General features: G+C 27.9%; 1 protein-coding gene and 1 pseudogene across 1 annotated transcript; one reads left to right on the top strand and one right to left on the bottom strand.

The window, feature by feature from the left end:
- Nucleotides 1–1001: 1001 nt before the first annotated feature.
- Nucleotides 1002–9505, top strand: LOC132946522 (kelch-like protein 2; annotated as a pseudogene).
- On the bottom strand, nucleotides 7284–8582 carry LOC132946526 (uncharacterized). The gene is made up of 2 exons (XM_061016560.1): nucleotides 8511–8582; nucleotides 7284–8429 (listed from the first exon to the last, which is right to left on the bottom strand). Exon 2 carries the CDS (start codon nucleotides 7987–7989, stop codon nucleotides 7381–7383), a length of 609 nt encoding a protein of 202 aa, XP_060872543.1. The 5' UTR covers nucleotides 7990–8429; nucleotides 8511–8582; the 3' UTR covers nucleotides 7284–7380.
- Nucleotides 9506–14022: the final 4517 nt, after the last annotated feature.

Genomic DNA, 14022 nt, shown 5'->3' with positions numbered 1-14022 from the left:
TGACTTTTTTGATCTGCAGTTTACGCCTTACGGACATAGTCATTTTTCTTTTTTTTTAGTTTGTTTTTCTATAATAATTGTCAATAAAATTTATTTGTTGGATTAAAATGCGTGAAAATGTAATACAAGGCTCCTGAATCCTGATATATCATTACAATAGCAGTTGAAAAATATTAAAAATACATATAGGCACGAATTTTGACAAAAATTTAATAATTATTTTGTAGTTAAACATTTTTAAGATGTTCAACTTTTTTATCCACGGATTGACAATTCAAAACAAGGTTATATATTATAAATTACATTATTCAAATCAGTATCATCAAATATATCTACTTAGTAATATCACAGGCTGACTGACCGTCTTCGCCAAGAATCGTGTTTCTTATGCAATGATATTATATCATTGACTTCAAATTTAACGCCATCCATTACAGTGACTTACAAGTAACCTACTGTACAGCAAAGCAACACCCACTTGCCCAACTTTTTTTTATGATTATTTCATATTTTTTTTTTATGTGAAAACATCTTGTACGGCGTCAGATGTTTCCGCTTTTGCGGTGAAAATTTTCGAGCATTATCGTTTTCACGATTTCTGTGTCCGAAGTTCTACTGGTTTTTAAATTTTTCAAAAAAACACCGAAAATTCTTTTGCCACTAACTGTCTGATTCGGGCGTCAGGCTTGGCGTCAACCTTGGAGGTAGGTCGAGATCGGAATTCATGCAGAATGAATTTTCTATGGAGGTAATATTTAATTTTTGAGTTCAATTAGTTTGTCACTTTTATAATAATTATACTATATGTGTAAATAAATTCTAATATATTCTATTCTATTAAAAGCTTTCTCTGTGTTCTGAAAAATAAAACTTCAACGAAATATATTATAATTGATAAGAAAAATAAATGATAACCGAACGATAGGGCTACACCATAGATACAATTGTTGTACGTATATCTATGGCTACACTTCACTTATTCACACAAGTGATAAGAAATTTGTTCTTTCTTCGACGTCTTGGCGTCCAGCCATTTAATATAATATTTTCTGTGATGCTGAATTGCTGATCATTCGTGCCGTCTCTGTATCAACATCATAAACTAAGAAGTATAACTAACTTCAAGAATCTTTAATCCGTAATCGTGCTCTGGTCCTCTGGATTCTATATTTCTGTGGACCGCGGAATATAGTATACCACGGCCAAAGATACGTAAGTATAATACCTCGAATAATACTAACTGAAGTTAACTACAAAACAAATATGTAAGTACCTACTTACATAATAATGTATGTATTACGTTTAATTAAATATTTTATCATATTTTAAAGCACTCTTGTATAGTATACTACCATCCGTAAAACTGTACGCATTTATCTTTCATAAAGTGTACTCTGGCTACTAATTAATTACAGTTAAACTGTAATATATCTACTCTATTGCAGATTATCATCATTTTAAGTAATTTAAACATGCAAGTATAACATATTGTTATATCTATAACCCATATTGTTTTTACGTCATCCCAGAAAAAATAATTTTCGTTGATATTTACCAGTTATCAAATAACTATTATACTAAAAATATTTTGTAACGACTCAAGTCGCAGGTACTCTCCTATACTAATAAAATATAATAAAAATATAACATTTAAAACAATATGTCACATTTTTTGGTCGTTAACAATTATACTATATACAGTATTAAACCAACAAAGTGGCGGTAGATAACATACTTCACAAGCACTTTTATAAATAATATTCATAATATACTTAATAGTTAATACTATCTCTAAACAATATTGTGATTGTATTGTTATTATGTTAAGATACAAATAGATTTTGATCAATTTCACAAAGTTATACCTCATTATATTAATTATTTATATTTAATCATTACTAAATATGAATGTATTATACTATTTCTAGACATTGGCCAATGATAAATTAACTTTAAAACAGTTTTAAATGTTTTAAAATATATTATAATATGTAATAACTACAAAGTACGTTATTTACAGTTATAATAGTAATTACAAATTATCTTACTTTATAGTAAAAGAGATGGATTCTGTAAAACGTGTTTTACCATGGACAAGTGGCCAAAAGCAAGTTCTGAAAACCAACGGATGTAAATCTCAATTATACATAAACAGCCATCACATTCACAGATTATTTGAAGTCCTACAAAGTTTACGCAGGTACCTATGACGTTTTAGTCATTTTAACTGCTATCAAAATAAATAATAATAACGAGTTTTATGTTTTTAGAGAAGAAGTGTTATGTGATATTAACTTAGAAACAGATGACGGTGTAATAGTGTGTGCACATAAAGTTGTTTTAATATCAGCTAGTCTATATTTCCGTGCGATGTTCACCAGTTTTGCTGAAGGGGATAAAAATGTTGTAAATTTAAGAGAGTTAGACTCTAACATCTTACAACGCTTGGTCGATTATATTTATACTGGTGAAATCATGGTCACCGAACAAAACGTCATGGTAGGAATATAATACAATTATTTAGTTTTTGATATCCATAAGCTATGTGTCTAATATTTGCATGTGGTGATGAATCTGCAACATAGTATGGATTTTTATGTGGTGTTTTCAGTATACCTGAAGGTAATACAAATTAAAAAAATAAAAAGGTGGGCAAGAGGGCACTGTTCTGCTTTATGCATTAGGAGTCTAGTAGGTCACTGTAATGGATTGTGTTTAATTTGAATTTAATGATATAAGTAATATTGAAGATAGTATATTGTTATACTATTCTTAAGTTTAATTTATATTATATTATTTACTCAAATAGTTATTTTAGATTGGTGTTTTTTCCAAAATAAATAAATTTATTTATGTATATTCATTGTATATGAAAAACGATTCTGAGTGATGATTTGTCAGCTTATATAATTATAATTATATTTTGAAATTATAACAAATAATTAAAATCGTTATTCTCTGTTTAAAATATATCCAATTTAATTTAAATTTGAGCTTAAAATATGTATTTTTTAAATTTTTGTTTACTCGATAAAATAGGTATTTCTAAGAAATCCTTTTTTAAATATTCATTTCTTAAACTATGCTTTTATAATACTTATGAAGCAAAATTGTGACTGTTATTTTTATAAGAAATCATTCATTTACAAATTGAATAAAAATTTTAATTAATTTTCAACAAAACTGTTATTTTCTTATCCTAATCAAAATTATTTTAATTCATTATTATTGTTTATTTGTTTAGGTTTTTTTACCAGCTGCTAATCTCTTTCAGTTGGATTCTGTTAAAGGCGCATGTGTTGACTTTTTACATAAACAACTGAATCCTTCAAATTGCCTTGGTATTAAAAAATTTGCTGACTTTTATAACTGCACGGAATTGTCTTCAAGTTCTGAAGAATACATAAAAAACAAATTTTTTGTAAGATTTATTAAATAACTATCAGTGAATTTTATTAATATTGTGGTGATAATTTTCAGAAAAGTTGTTGAAACTGACGAGTTCCTATCTTTGTCTTCTGAAGAAGTGATCAATCTAATCTCCCATGGTCACATTAACGTTCCATTTGAAGAAAAAGTATGCATACTAAAATTAAAAAGTGATATACCTAAATAATTATGTAAATGTTTGTACTATTTAAAAGTTTAGTGTTGTTAATTTACTTAATTATTTAATTTTACGCTCAGTAGATCATGATTAGCTCCACTAGTTCAAAATAGAGTGAATTTACCTCTTATAAAATGTAAAAGTAATCATCATAGGCTTTTTGTAATATTTTAATTTTAAAGGGAGTTATGAGTATTATATTAAGATGTACAAACAATTTACAATTCTAAAATACTCAACTTGCTTTACAATTAAAATATAATAAAACGCCATGAGATGCACTAGATAATAATCACACCTTTAAATTGTATAAAAGGTTAGGTATTTTATAATTTTTAAACAAACAGAGTTAAACGTGATTTTCTGATCATATTATTTAGTATATTCCATTTTTTAAGGTGTATCCAAAATATATCTGTGTAGAGTCCACTTAAAATAAATTTACCAAATATTAATTTTTTTATACCAAATAGAAATTTAAGTCCGTATAATATTATGCTTTTCTAATTATATCTAAAATACTGTTGTACAAAATTATTTTATCAAGAAAATTAACAGAAATATTGGTATTATTATAGTATTGGAATATTTGTATTTGTATTTTAATATTAATACACCTGTTTATGTATAGACAGAAAAAAGTTTGCTGATGTAATTTGTTTCAGTTATTTTTTAATTTAATCATATTTATTTTTTGTAGATATTTGAATGCGTTATTAATTGGACAAAACACAAATTACATTGTAGACATGACAGTTTGCCTAAATTAATGGAATATGTTCGTTTGTCATTAGCACCCGAAATGTATATATCAAAAAATGTAGTGGATGAACCTCTTATTATAAATAATCCTAAATGTATATTTTTTTGATCATTATATTTTTACTGTAAATGTACAATCTTATATAATAATTATAATATTTTAAGGTGAAGACTATGTCAACGAAGCTTTAAATTTCCATTTTATCATAAAGAAATATTGACACATTCCTATGCCACAAGCAATTCGTAATTCACCTAGACAGACTGGACTTAAAGTATTATTGAACTCATATTTCAAATTATCTTTTCAACATCATTCTATTTACTTATTTTTTTGCAGTTTCTTCTTGCCATGCGTGATACATCAGTAATCCCCCCCCCCCTCAGGTTTTATACAAGCTGGTATGATTCATCAACCAAACTATTGTATAAAGAAATGGAAACGGGTGAGAGGTTTGGAGGAGGATGTTGTCTAGCCTTAATAAAAGAACATTTAGTTTTTGCCCTTGGCAATAAATATTATAATCCAAGATCAATTGAAATGCTTGATTTATCTTCACAATCACTCCAATATGGAAATCAACAGTTGACATGTTAGTCCATCGAAGTTTTTACGGAGTTGGCGTCTTAGATGATCGTATTTATGTTGTAAGTATACCAATAGGTTATCTAACCTATAACTAATTTTGTGTTATATTTATATTATATATATAATAATATTAAATGATAGATTGGCGGAACACTTGGTTTTCTTAATTCAAAAAGTGCAGAGGTTTTTGACGTGAGTGTTCAAGAATGGCGAATGATACCTAATAATATGTGAAAGAAACTGAAAGAGTGGATCCCGGTGTTGGAGTACTCAATAATCTTTTATATGCGGTAACATTTTTAATGTTTTTAACGTTTTTAATACTTCAATTCATTTAATTAATTCTGTAGGTAGGAGGTTACAACAATGGATTTGCTTTGAAATCTGTTGAATGTTATGATCCCAGCCTTGACATATAGACATCAGTTTCACACAAATGTCTACAAATCGCCGAAGCCCTGGTATGGAGTCTTAGACGGTGTAATGTATGCTATCGGTGGTGGCTGTCAGGAACATGTTAGTTCAGTGACTCTTAAAAGTGTTGAGGCCTATACACCAATTGACAATGTTTGGTATCATATCGCAGATATGCATTTGTGCCGATACAATCCAAGTAACTATAAAATTTACTTTTTTAAAAAAATCTTTCTAATGAACTTATTGAATTTAAAGTACATTTTCAATATAGGTGTTCTCGCATTTAATGGTTTGTTGTATGTTGTTGGCGGACTCGATGGATCTACTCATTTGGACTCCATTGAAATATATGACCCCAAAACCAACACGTGGACTATGGAACCATTGCCAATAAGTGTAGAAGTAATTATTGGTGCTGTAGTCTTTGATATGCCATCACATTTGAGAACTTATTACAGCTGTACAACTCCAAAACACAGTATCTGTATTTTTCATAATTTGATAATATGAAAATGATTTTTGTAAAGTACGTCAGGCCGCCAACTTAACTTCATCCTTATGACTTGAAACTTCATATCGTTATCAAGGAAATACATAGAATTCAATTTAAATCGACAAAATGGTATTTTTAGCAGTTTCATTAGCTGTAATTGTAGATACTGTGTTTTGAAATTTATAGAAAAATTTGAAAATCCTATCACATTTAATTGAAAACACAGTATGTGTAAATTATATTTTTAAAAAAAAATCTAAGGCCATTTAGGGGGGTATTTAAGAGGGGTGATGGGTCAACCGTCTCCTAGATCTATATTTTGTATTCAATATTTTGAAAAATCATAAATCCTATTTATCAATCGGCAAGAAGACGTGGCATAGTGAAAAATCGAGTCACCCTATTCCTCCTAGAATGAAGTCTAAGTACTCCCCTAACTCCAATGAACTAACAAATATTTAAATTGTTTTATAAGTGGAGTATTTTCACAAACTTGTATGAAAGTTAACAAAAACCAATAAACAGTTTTATATAATAATAACAACAAAATAATATAAACAAAATAAATAATAGTAAAACATAATAAAATAATTGTAATACAATTAAAAAATTAAAACAAATATGTGTCACTTTCTTTATTACATAAAAGATATAATTTGAAAATACCTAGTCTTCAGGTAGAACAATTTTTACAGTTTTATATAATAATAACAACAAATATAAATAAAATAAATAATAGTAAAACATAATAAAATAATCACAAAGTACTTATTCAGTCTTTATTAAGTCTTATTCATAATCAGTTATGAAAGCATTACCAAGGTCCATCTCATCAACCAAATCTTCTGAAGTGGCAGACACTGGAAGATTTATCCAAAAATGTTTCCTGTTTTCTGGCATTACTGGAACAAGTTTGTCAATGATTCCTTTTTTTTTACTGAGGTTAATTCCTCTATGTTGATAAATTTTTTTAGGAGCATATGTTTTAATGCCTTTCAAAAATTTTTTTTGTATGAAGTCTAAAGTCTTTGGCTCTCCATTAAAATCTGTCCAGTATTCCATAGAAGTCGATCCTCTTGTAAATTTGGCCATAACAACACTGTTAATTTTAAATCCATACAATGTATCTGTTTTTACATTGGTAGTCCTTTTTTTGTTTTGCCACTCATAAAAATCTTTCAATTCTAAAATATTTAAATTTTGTCGGCTTTGGGAAATACAATTCTTAAGGTCTTCAAAGTCATATATATGCCTTATTTGTTTAAATTTTTTTCAATGTTTCCATGCACCCCATCAGCAGTCATATGGGTATGACCCTTAGTTAGGTATTTCATTGTTACTGATTTTGTATTTTGAAATAATGAATTTGTTGAATTTAAGTTACATACCAATGCAGTGTATAAGGTCCAATTTTTGTTCTGGCCAGTGCAATTATCAGCCCAGAAAATAAAATCTTGTACATCTCTTTGGTTACTAATTAAAGCCAATATTGAGTCAGTTAAATTTTCAGCTTTACGCCCAGCAATGCCAAAGTACACAGTGGCTTAAGGCATTTGGTTTTAATTGAGCAAATGTTTCATTAAATACCACTAGTCTACTGGTGAAAAAAGAAGATTTAGTATCTGGCATATAAGGAATTAATATAACTTTTTGTAAGTCCATTGAGTAGATACAAGTTGACTCGATACTCAGTTTAGAATCTTCCTTATATTTCGAAGTTGCTGCAAAAGCCTTGGCTTTATGGTTTTCCAAAAGTGTAGTATTATCTCTAATTTCATTCTCATCAGTAGAATTTTCAATTATATTTTGATAGGTAGAGCAATCTTCACATTTATCAATTGTGGGATTTCTTAAAGATATATTTAAATCCTTTATGACTTGTCTATAAAGCTCTTGAGAGCAATAGTTTTTATGTTGGGAGCAAAAATCATCATACATGGCTTTTACTGATAGTCCAAAAGGCAAGTACATTATATTTGGTGCATTAAGTCGCCTATAATGACTTACACATGGTTTGTACAGCCGTATATGATCAGCTACAATATCTTTGGGTATACAATTTTTAATATTTTGCTGTCCTCTATTTTCAGTAACAGATGTCATACAAAAATTACTGTTCATATTTTTTACTAGTTCTGTTAAAACAGAATCATTTGTATAGCCAAGAACATTTAGAAGAGTGGTCTTACATACCTGTACTTCATTTTTATTGGAGTCTGGAAGCTTATAAACCCTGGATTGTGACTTTTTAAAGCTATCAACAGAACCCTCAACTGTTGTTCGATGTTTTACATCTGTAATTGTTACACATTTTGCTAAAAATGTTCTCCTCTGGGTATATGTTGTTAGAGACCAATAAGTTTTCCATAAAAACTTTTGATGACCAGTGGATAGATTGTCTCTACACTTATTTTTACACTCTACAGGGCATGTAAGTGAACGGTTTGGATCTTTTGTCTTGGCATTGACATTCTTTAATTCCCTTTTTTCTGCTTATACTGCTTTCTTATCTGTCGGACTAAACTTCTTCTTTTTCCTTGCAGCTTCAATAAGTTCATTATCTGCAATATGTTAAATATTTATATACATGTAAATATGATGTAGTAACAACTGCATTGTTGTATATATAAATTATTTATTACTTTGATGTGCAGTAATTGTGGTTAAATCAGGATCAAAGTTACTGTCATCCAAATCCTCTTCAACTTCTTCAACTAAAAAATATAAATACTAGTATACAATTTGATGTGACATTTAAATATGATGTATTAACAAATGCATTGTTGTGTATATAAATTATTTAGTACCATATAAATGTTCAGTAATTGGGATATAATCAGGATCTATATCACTGTCATCCAAATTAATATCCTCTTCAACTTCTTCAACTCAAAAATAAAAATATTAATATACAATATGATGTGATATGTAAATATGTTATATTAATAAATTAATTTATTGTGTATATAAATTATTCAGTACCTTGATCTTCAGTAATTGGAACAAAATCGCTGTCATCAAAAACATTTACAACTTCTTCAACTAAAAATTACCTACATGTTAATGTAAATACATAATATAATAATAAGTAATTACTAAAGAGAACTTACGCATGCGTCTTGGTAATGCATAATTGTGATCACAGTCCATTTTAATATAAAAATGTAAAAATTAAAAAAAAATTGTTGGTATATAGTAGTTACTGTGTTTCGAGTTTGAATTTTCACTATGCTTGAAATATATTTTCGGCAGATTACAGTCGTAACAAATTCAAAACACAGTATCTACACTTCTTTTAGATACTGGGTTTTGTTATTGTTTTTTTATTTATCAGAATAAAATGCTGTAGTTACTGTGTGGTAACTCCTGATATAATTGTCTGTTTCCAAAGAGGATATTAAATAAAAATTCAGCATGAATTTGCGACAAAGAATATATAAAAAAGTACATTTTGATAAGAATGTTGGTTACTGTGTTTTGGAGTTGTACAGCTGATTAGCTTATACATGGTCTCATTGTTGGTTTTTGTATATAATGTATTCATATTAATTTATAATTATTCATGAATACTTGTTAATTATTTTATACATTTTTGATTTTGTGAATGTTTGAATTAAATGGTTTTAAATAATTTTAATTTTATATTAATATATTGTCTTGAGGTAAACTACTTAAATGATCTACATATTTTCTTTAAATATTCTAGTGAAAATAAGGTTTATTTATTTGCAGAGTATGTAATATGTAATACTATATAATTGACAGCAGTATTTTTGCCTTAATTAATTTACAGTAAAAGAGGGAAAATTCTCATTTGAAAAACAGATATTTGTATCGACACAATAGACTCCATAAGTTGTACAAAAAAATTCATGAATTTGAAATAAATTAAACCAATTACTAAACCAGCCCAGTAGATGCCATAGTATATATAAATTACCATAATGTATCGAGAGTAATAATCAATTTTATTGTTGTGTCTGCATATTTGCAAGCCCCAAATTACGTTAATGTGTACTATGTTGTTTTATGTTATATTATATAAACTTGTACGTAACAGTAATTTGTGTTGTTTTATAATATTATGGTAAAAAATATTATTTTTCAAACATTTCTTCATGATTACCCATTTCTACCTGTGTATTGATAAAACGTTCATATTAGTAAAATGTATTGTGTATTGTATGTAAAATGACGAATTGTATACAGGAAGACCTAACAAATGGAATAACTTAAGTTCTAATTAATATTTAATAACTTATTTTTTATTATATCTTTCATATGATAATTCAATACTAATTAGTAATAACTATACTTCATAGCAGTATAAAACATAAAATAAGATACATTAACAGTATTGGTGATTCGCAAATTGATGGCCCTATAATTACGTATGCCTACACGTTTTTGTATTTTTTAACATAAATACAGTGTAAACATTAAAATAATACAACGTTTTTGAGTTGTCGTGGTTACTTAATAATAGAACAGTGAAGTTTTGCATCAACTCACTAAATTGATTGCATTGTTGCATTAAAATATATTAATATTGCTCTTATAAATTTAAAAATTGCATCAAAAAAATTTAATTATAATCATTTAAATCAAACATATTAATAAATAATAATAATAATAATTAAATATGAATATTGCTTACATTATTGCATCACACAACAAATTATTTTTTTAAGTTTTCTTAGCGACCTTAATGCGATAATCGCTTTATAGAAATATTAATAAAATAATAAGTATTACAACAAATAAAGAAATTTGTTCACTGCTACCTTTACTTGCTTTTATTTTATATATTAAGTTATTTAATCTTAAATGTAAACAAAAATTATGAAAAATAGTTAAAATTGTAGTTAAAAAAAAAAGTTGCCAAAATTGCATTTATTGCAATATAATTTTTTTTTGTTTAAATTAAGAGTATAACGAAACATATTTTAATCTCACTCAACAATAAATATAAGCACTTACAAAAAACATGCAAATACAACAACTTCACTGCCCTACTTATTAACAATAATACATTTATGATTCATAGATTATATTATAGGAAAAATATTGAGTTATTCTAGGTATAAGTTGCACGCGGTATAATATTATGGTGTAATGGTAATTCTTTCAAATTAGTAAAATGTATTGTGTATTGTATGTAAAATTACGTATTTTGTACAGGAAGACCTAACAAATGGAATAACTGTTATTCTAATCAATATTTAATAGTTTATTTTTCATTATATCTTAACATATATTAAAAGTCTTTGTAACTCGATAATAATTATGAATGTCTTTACGTTTTTATATTTTTTAACATGAATTAAGTGTAAACATTAAAAAATTAAAATGTTTTAATTGTAAATAATATCATACCTAAATAATAACATTTTACATACTAATATACTATAGTATTATAAACGAACTAACTTTGAAACAAAGAAATAAATGGATAATCATGAAAAAATGTTCTTCAAAACAAACTTCTTGTAGCAAAATATTTTAAAACAATACTCATTACTATTACTTAGAAGTATATAAAATAAAATAATATACATTAACAGCATTTGAACGACAAATAGATAACTCGATAATGAAGTATGTCTGCATGTTTTTATATTGAAAAAGAAAGTATACAATATTAAAATAATTAAATATTTAAATATTTTTATTTTTTTGGTTGAATACAAGATTTTTGTTTTTTTTTTGGTTGGTTTTGAATAAGTCTTTCGTTGTCATGGTTACTTATTAACAAAAACAAATATTATACGATATATTATTATTTCCTTCTAGAAGAAAAATACCGAGTTATCCTAGGTAACTTGCCGGCGATAAGCATTCTACACACAAATGCCCCTAAATTGCCTATCCCGTGCGCCGGCCAGATTTTGTACGAAAAGGTTGATAACATACAACAAACTTTCTTTCGACAAACGATTGAAATATAATAATATAAGGTGTATAATGTATCTCAGATTTTTAATCATTGACTATATATGTTTTATGAAAATACACAAAATATTTTTTAACAAGACACAATTATTATTTACTTACCAAATATTGTACACTCCTATATTTATGATAACTGATTATTTTTGCATATTTTTCTGCATATTTTTTATACTGACTTAAATCTTGCGGTACAACCTACTGCACGCCGTATGTTCGTACTCTCTAAGATAATGACTCTCCAGCGCTAATCAGTTTAAATAAACATCATTGGCTATAATCAATGCTATAATATAGGTACGTATATTTTCCAGCACTGTTCCCGTTCGAAAAGTACGAACGCAGCAGAAGACTTGAAATAATCTTCAAACTCGGGTTTAAAGATCCGAAACGCTTCTATTCTGTTGCAAAACAAATATATAAAAATTACTAAAACAAAACACAGAACTACTACGCGAACGTCGCTTTTCGCGTACAATAGTCGTACCCATGGTTGAAATATACAGGTTATTGCATACCAAGGGGTATATACAAGTATATGCAATAACCTTGTAAATTTCAACCATGGTCGTACCTATACGTTTCCACCTAATCACTCAACGACAACTGACCGTGGCTGCGCGTACTGCGATGTTACGAAGCGAAATATATTATTGCCGCCTCAGCACATCTTGCTTAAAAATAATATGTTGTGAATTTTCTTGAATTTGATACGAATCATTGAGTGGTGACTGGTGATCAAACGTTATGTGTTGGGTTTAGAAATTTTGGAAAACATTTTTAATATAAAAAAAGCTTGGCAAGTGGGTGTCGCTCTGCTGTACAGTAGGTTACAAGTTAGTCACTGTAATGGATAACGTTAAATTTGAATTTAATGATATGTATAATATCATTGTATCAGTGCCGCAACTTGGTACATATTGGTGGGTGTGCGACCAAATATATAGGGCCCATGTATAGAGGCAAAACTACAGGGGAGGGGAGAGGGGGGCTATAGCCCCCACCCCCCAACTACGATTCAGACCCCTCCAAAAAATATTCCTTATTTATTTAGATATAAGGCGTTTATAGGTTATTTTAAATTAATAGTTTTGTTAGGTGTGCTGTAGCCCCCCAGAATTTTTAAGACGAACGTCTCTCCAGCACCACCCATTCAAAAAATTTACAATTTTTTTTTACAGGAAATTAGCATGTAATTAGCATGAATTTGCATGACTATTGCCAAAATTTGCATGACAAAGTATACAACTCTATGACAAAAAATGATGTGCGGTGCTGGAGAGACGTCTCACCAGCACCACCCAACGTGAAAAATTAAAAATAATAACAAACTCGATATACCAAAATGTAGCACGTGATTAGCACGAATTTGCACGATATACCCAGAAATTCGCACGTGTCTGGTTCGCGAACAAACCACGTTCGACTATTTCGCGCGTTTTTTTTATAAGCATTTAAAGTTCAAAAATCACGAAAGTTAGCAAATTATTTTGAGTTGAGAATTCGTAAAAATTTTTCTTTTTAAATCTAAGATTTTAATTTTGGTAATAATACAAAACTGTGTACAAAGTTAAATTCGAGTTGCACCAAGTTTATATTTTTAAATTAAAGGTTTTCGAAACGTAATTTCTGGTTAAGAAAATTTTGAAATAAAGTTCCCCATTTGATATTTTAATTAATTTAACTTTAGTTTTACTCAGACGCATCCACGTTGAATCAAAATCAACATATAATTTTGCTTTATTATCCCAATTTAATCAGTTTTCGGCCTCTTCTCAGGCAGCTGAAGCTGGTTGAATCATAAAATACCTCCTACCTCCATTGGTATAGGCACCTATTGTATAAGTACAGGTATGAAGTATTTTATTCCCCACTCATTACACTTCTGCAGTATTATATTTAAGTATTTATTAGAACTTTACACAGAGTTTTTCAAACATTTAATAGAAATTTCGTAAACAATCTTATTAAATTTTATTTTTTAAAATTGGTTACACTTGGAGGTTGGAATTTTTTTAAATAGATAACAATTTATTGTCAAGTTATTTTAATGTAGTACCTATACAATTTGAATTCAGTTAATCAAAATGTTTTATTTGTACATTTTATGGTATACAAATGCTTTGATAATTTATTTTATTATACTGTATAAATCAGAAGCTCACACAATACAACTGTATTTTGATTGACTGCTTTTGACTTTTT

The sequence above is a fragment of the Metopolophium dirhodum genome, chromosome 6 (genome assembly GCF_019925205.1).
Source record: "Metopolophium dirhodum isolate CAU chromosome 6, ASM1992520v1, whole genome shotgun sequence".
NCBI lineage: Eukaryota > Metazoa > Arthropoda > Insecta > Hemiptera > Aphididae > Metopolophium > Metopolophium dirhodum.
This window is presented reverse-complemented; position numbering and strand designations above follow the sequence as displayed.

Bases quoted from the DNA above. Each gene is read 5' to 3' on its own strand.
- LOC132946526 (XM_061016560.1), bottom strand. From the start codon at position 7,989: ATGAACAGTAATTTTTGTATGACATCTGTTACTGAAAATAGAGGACAG.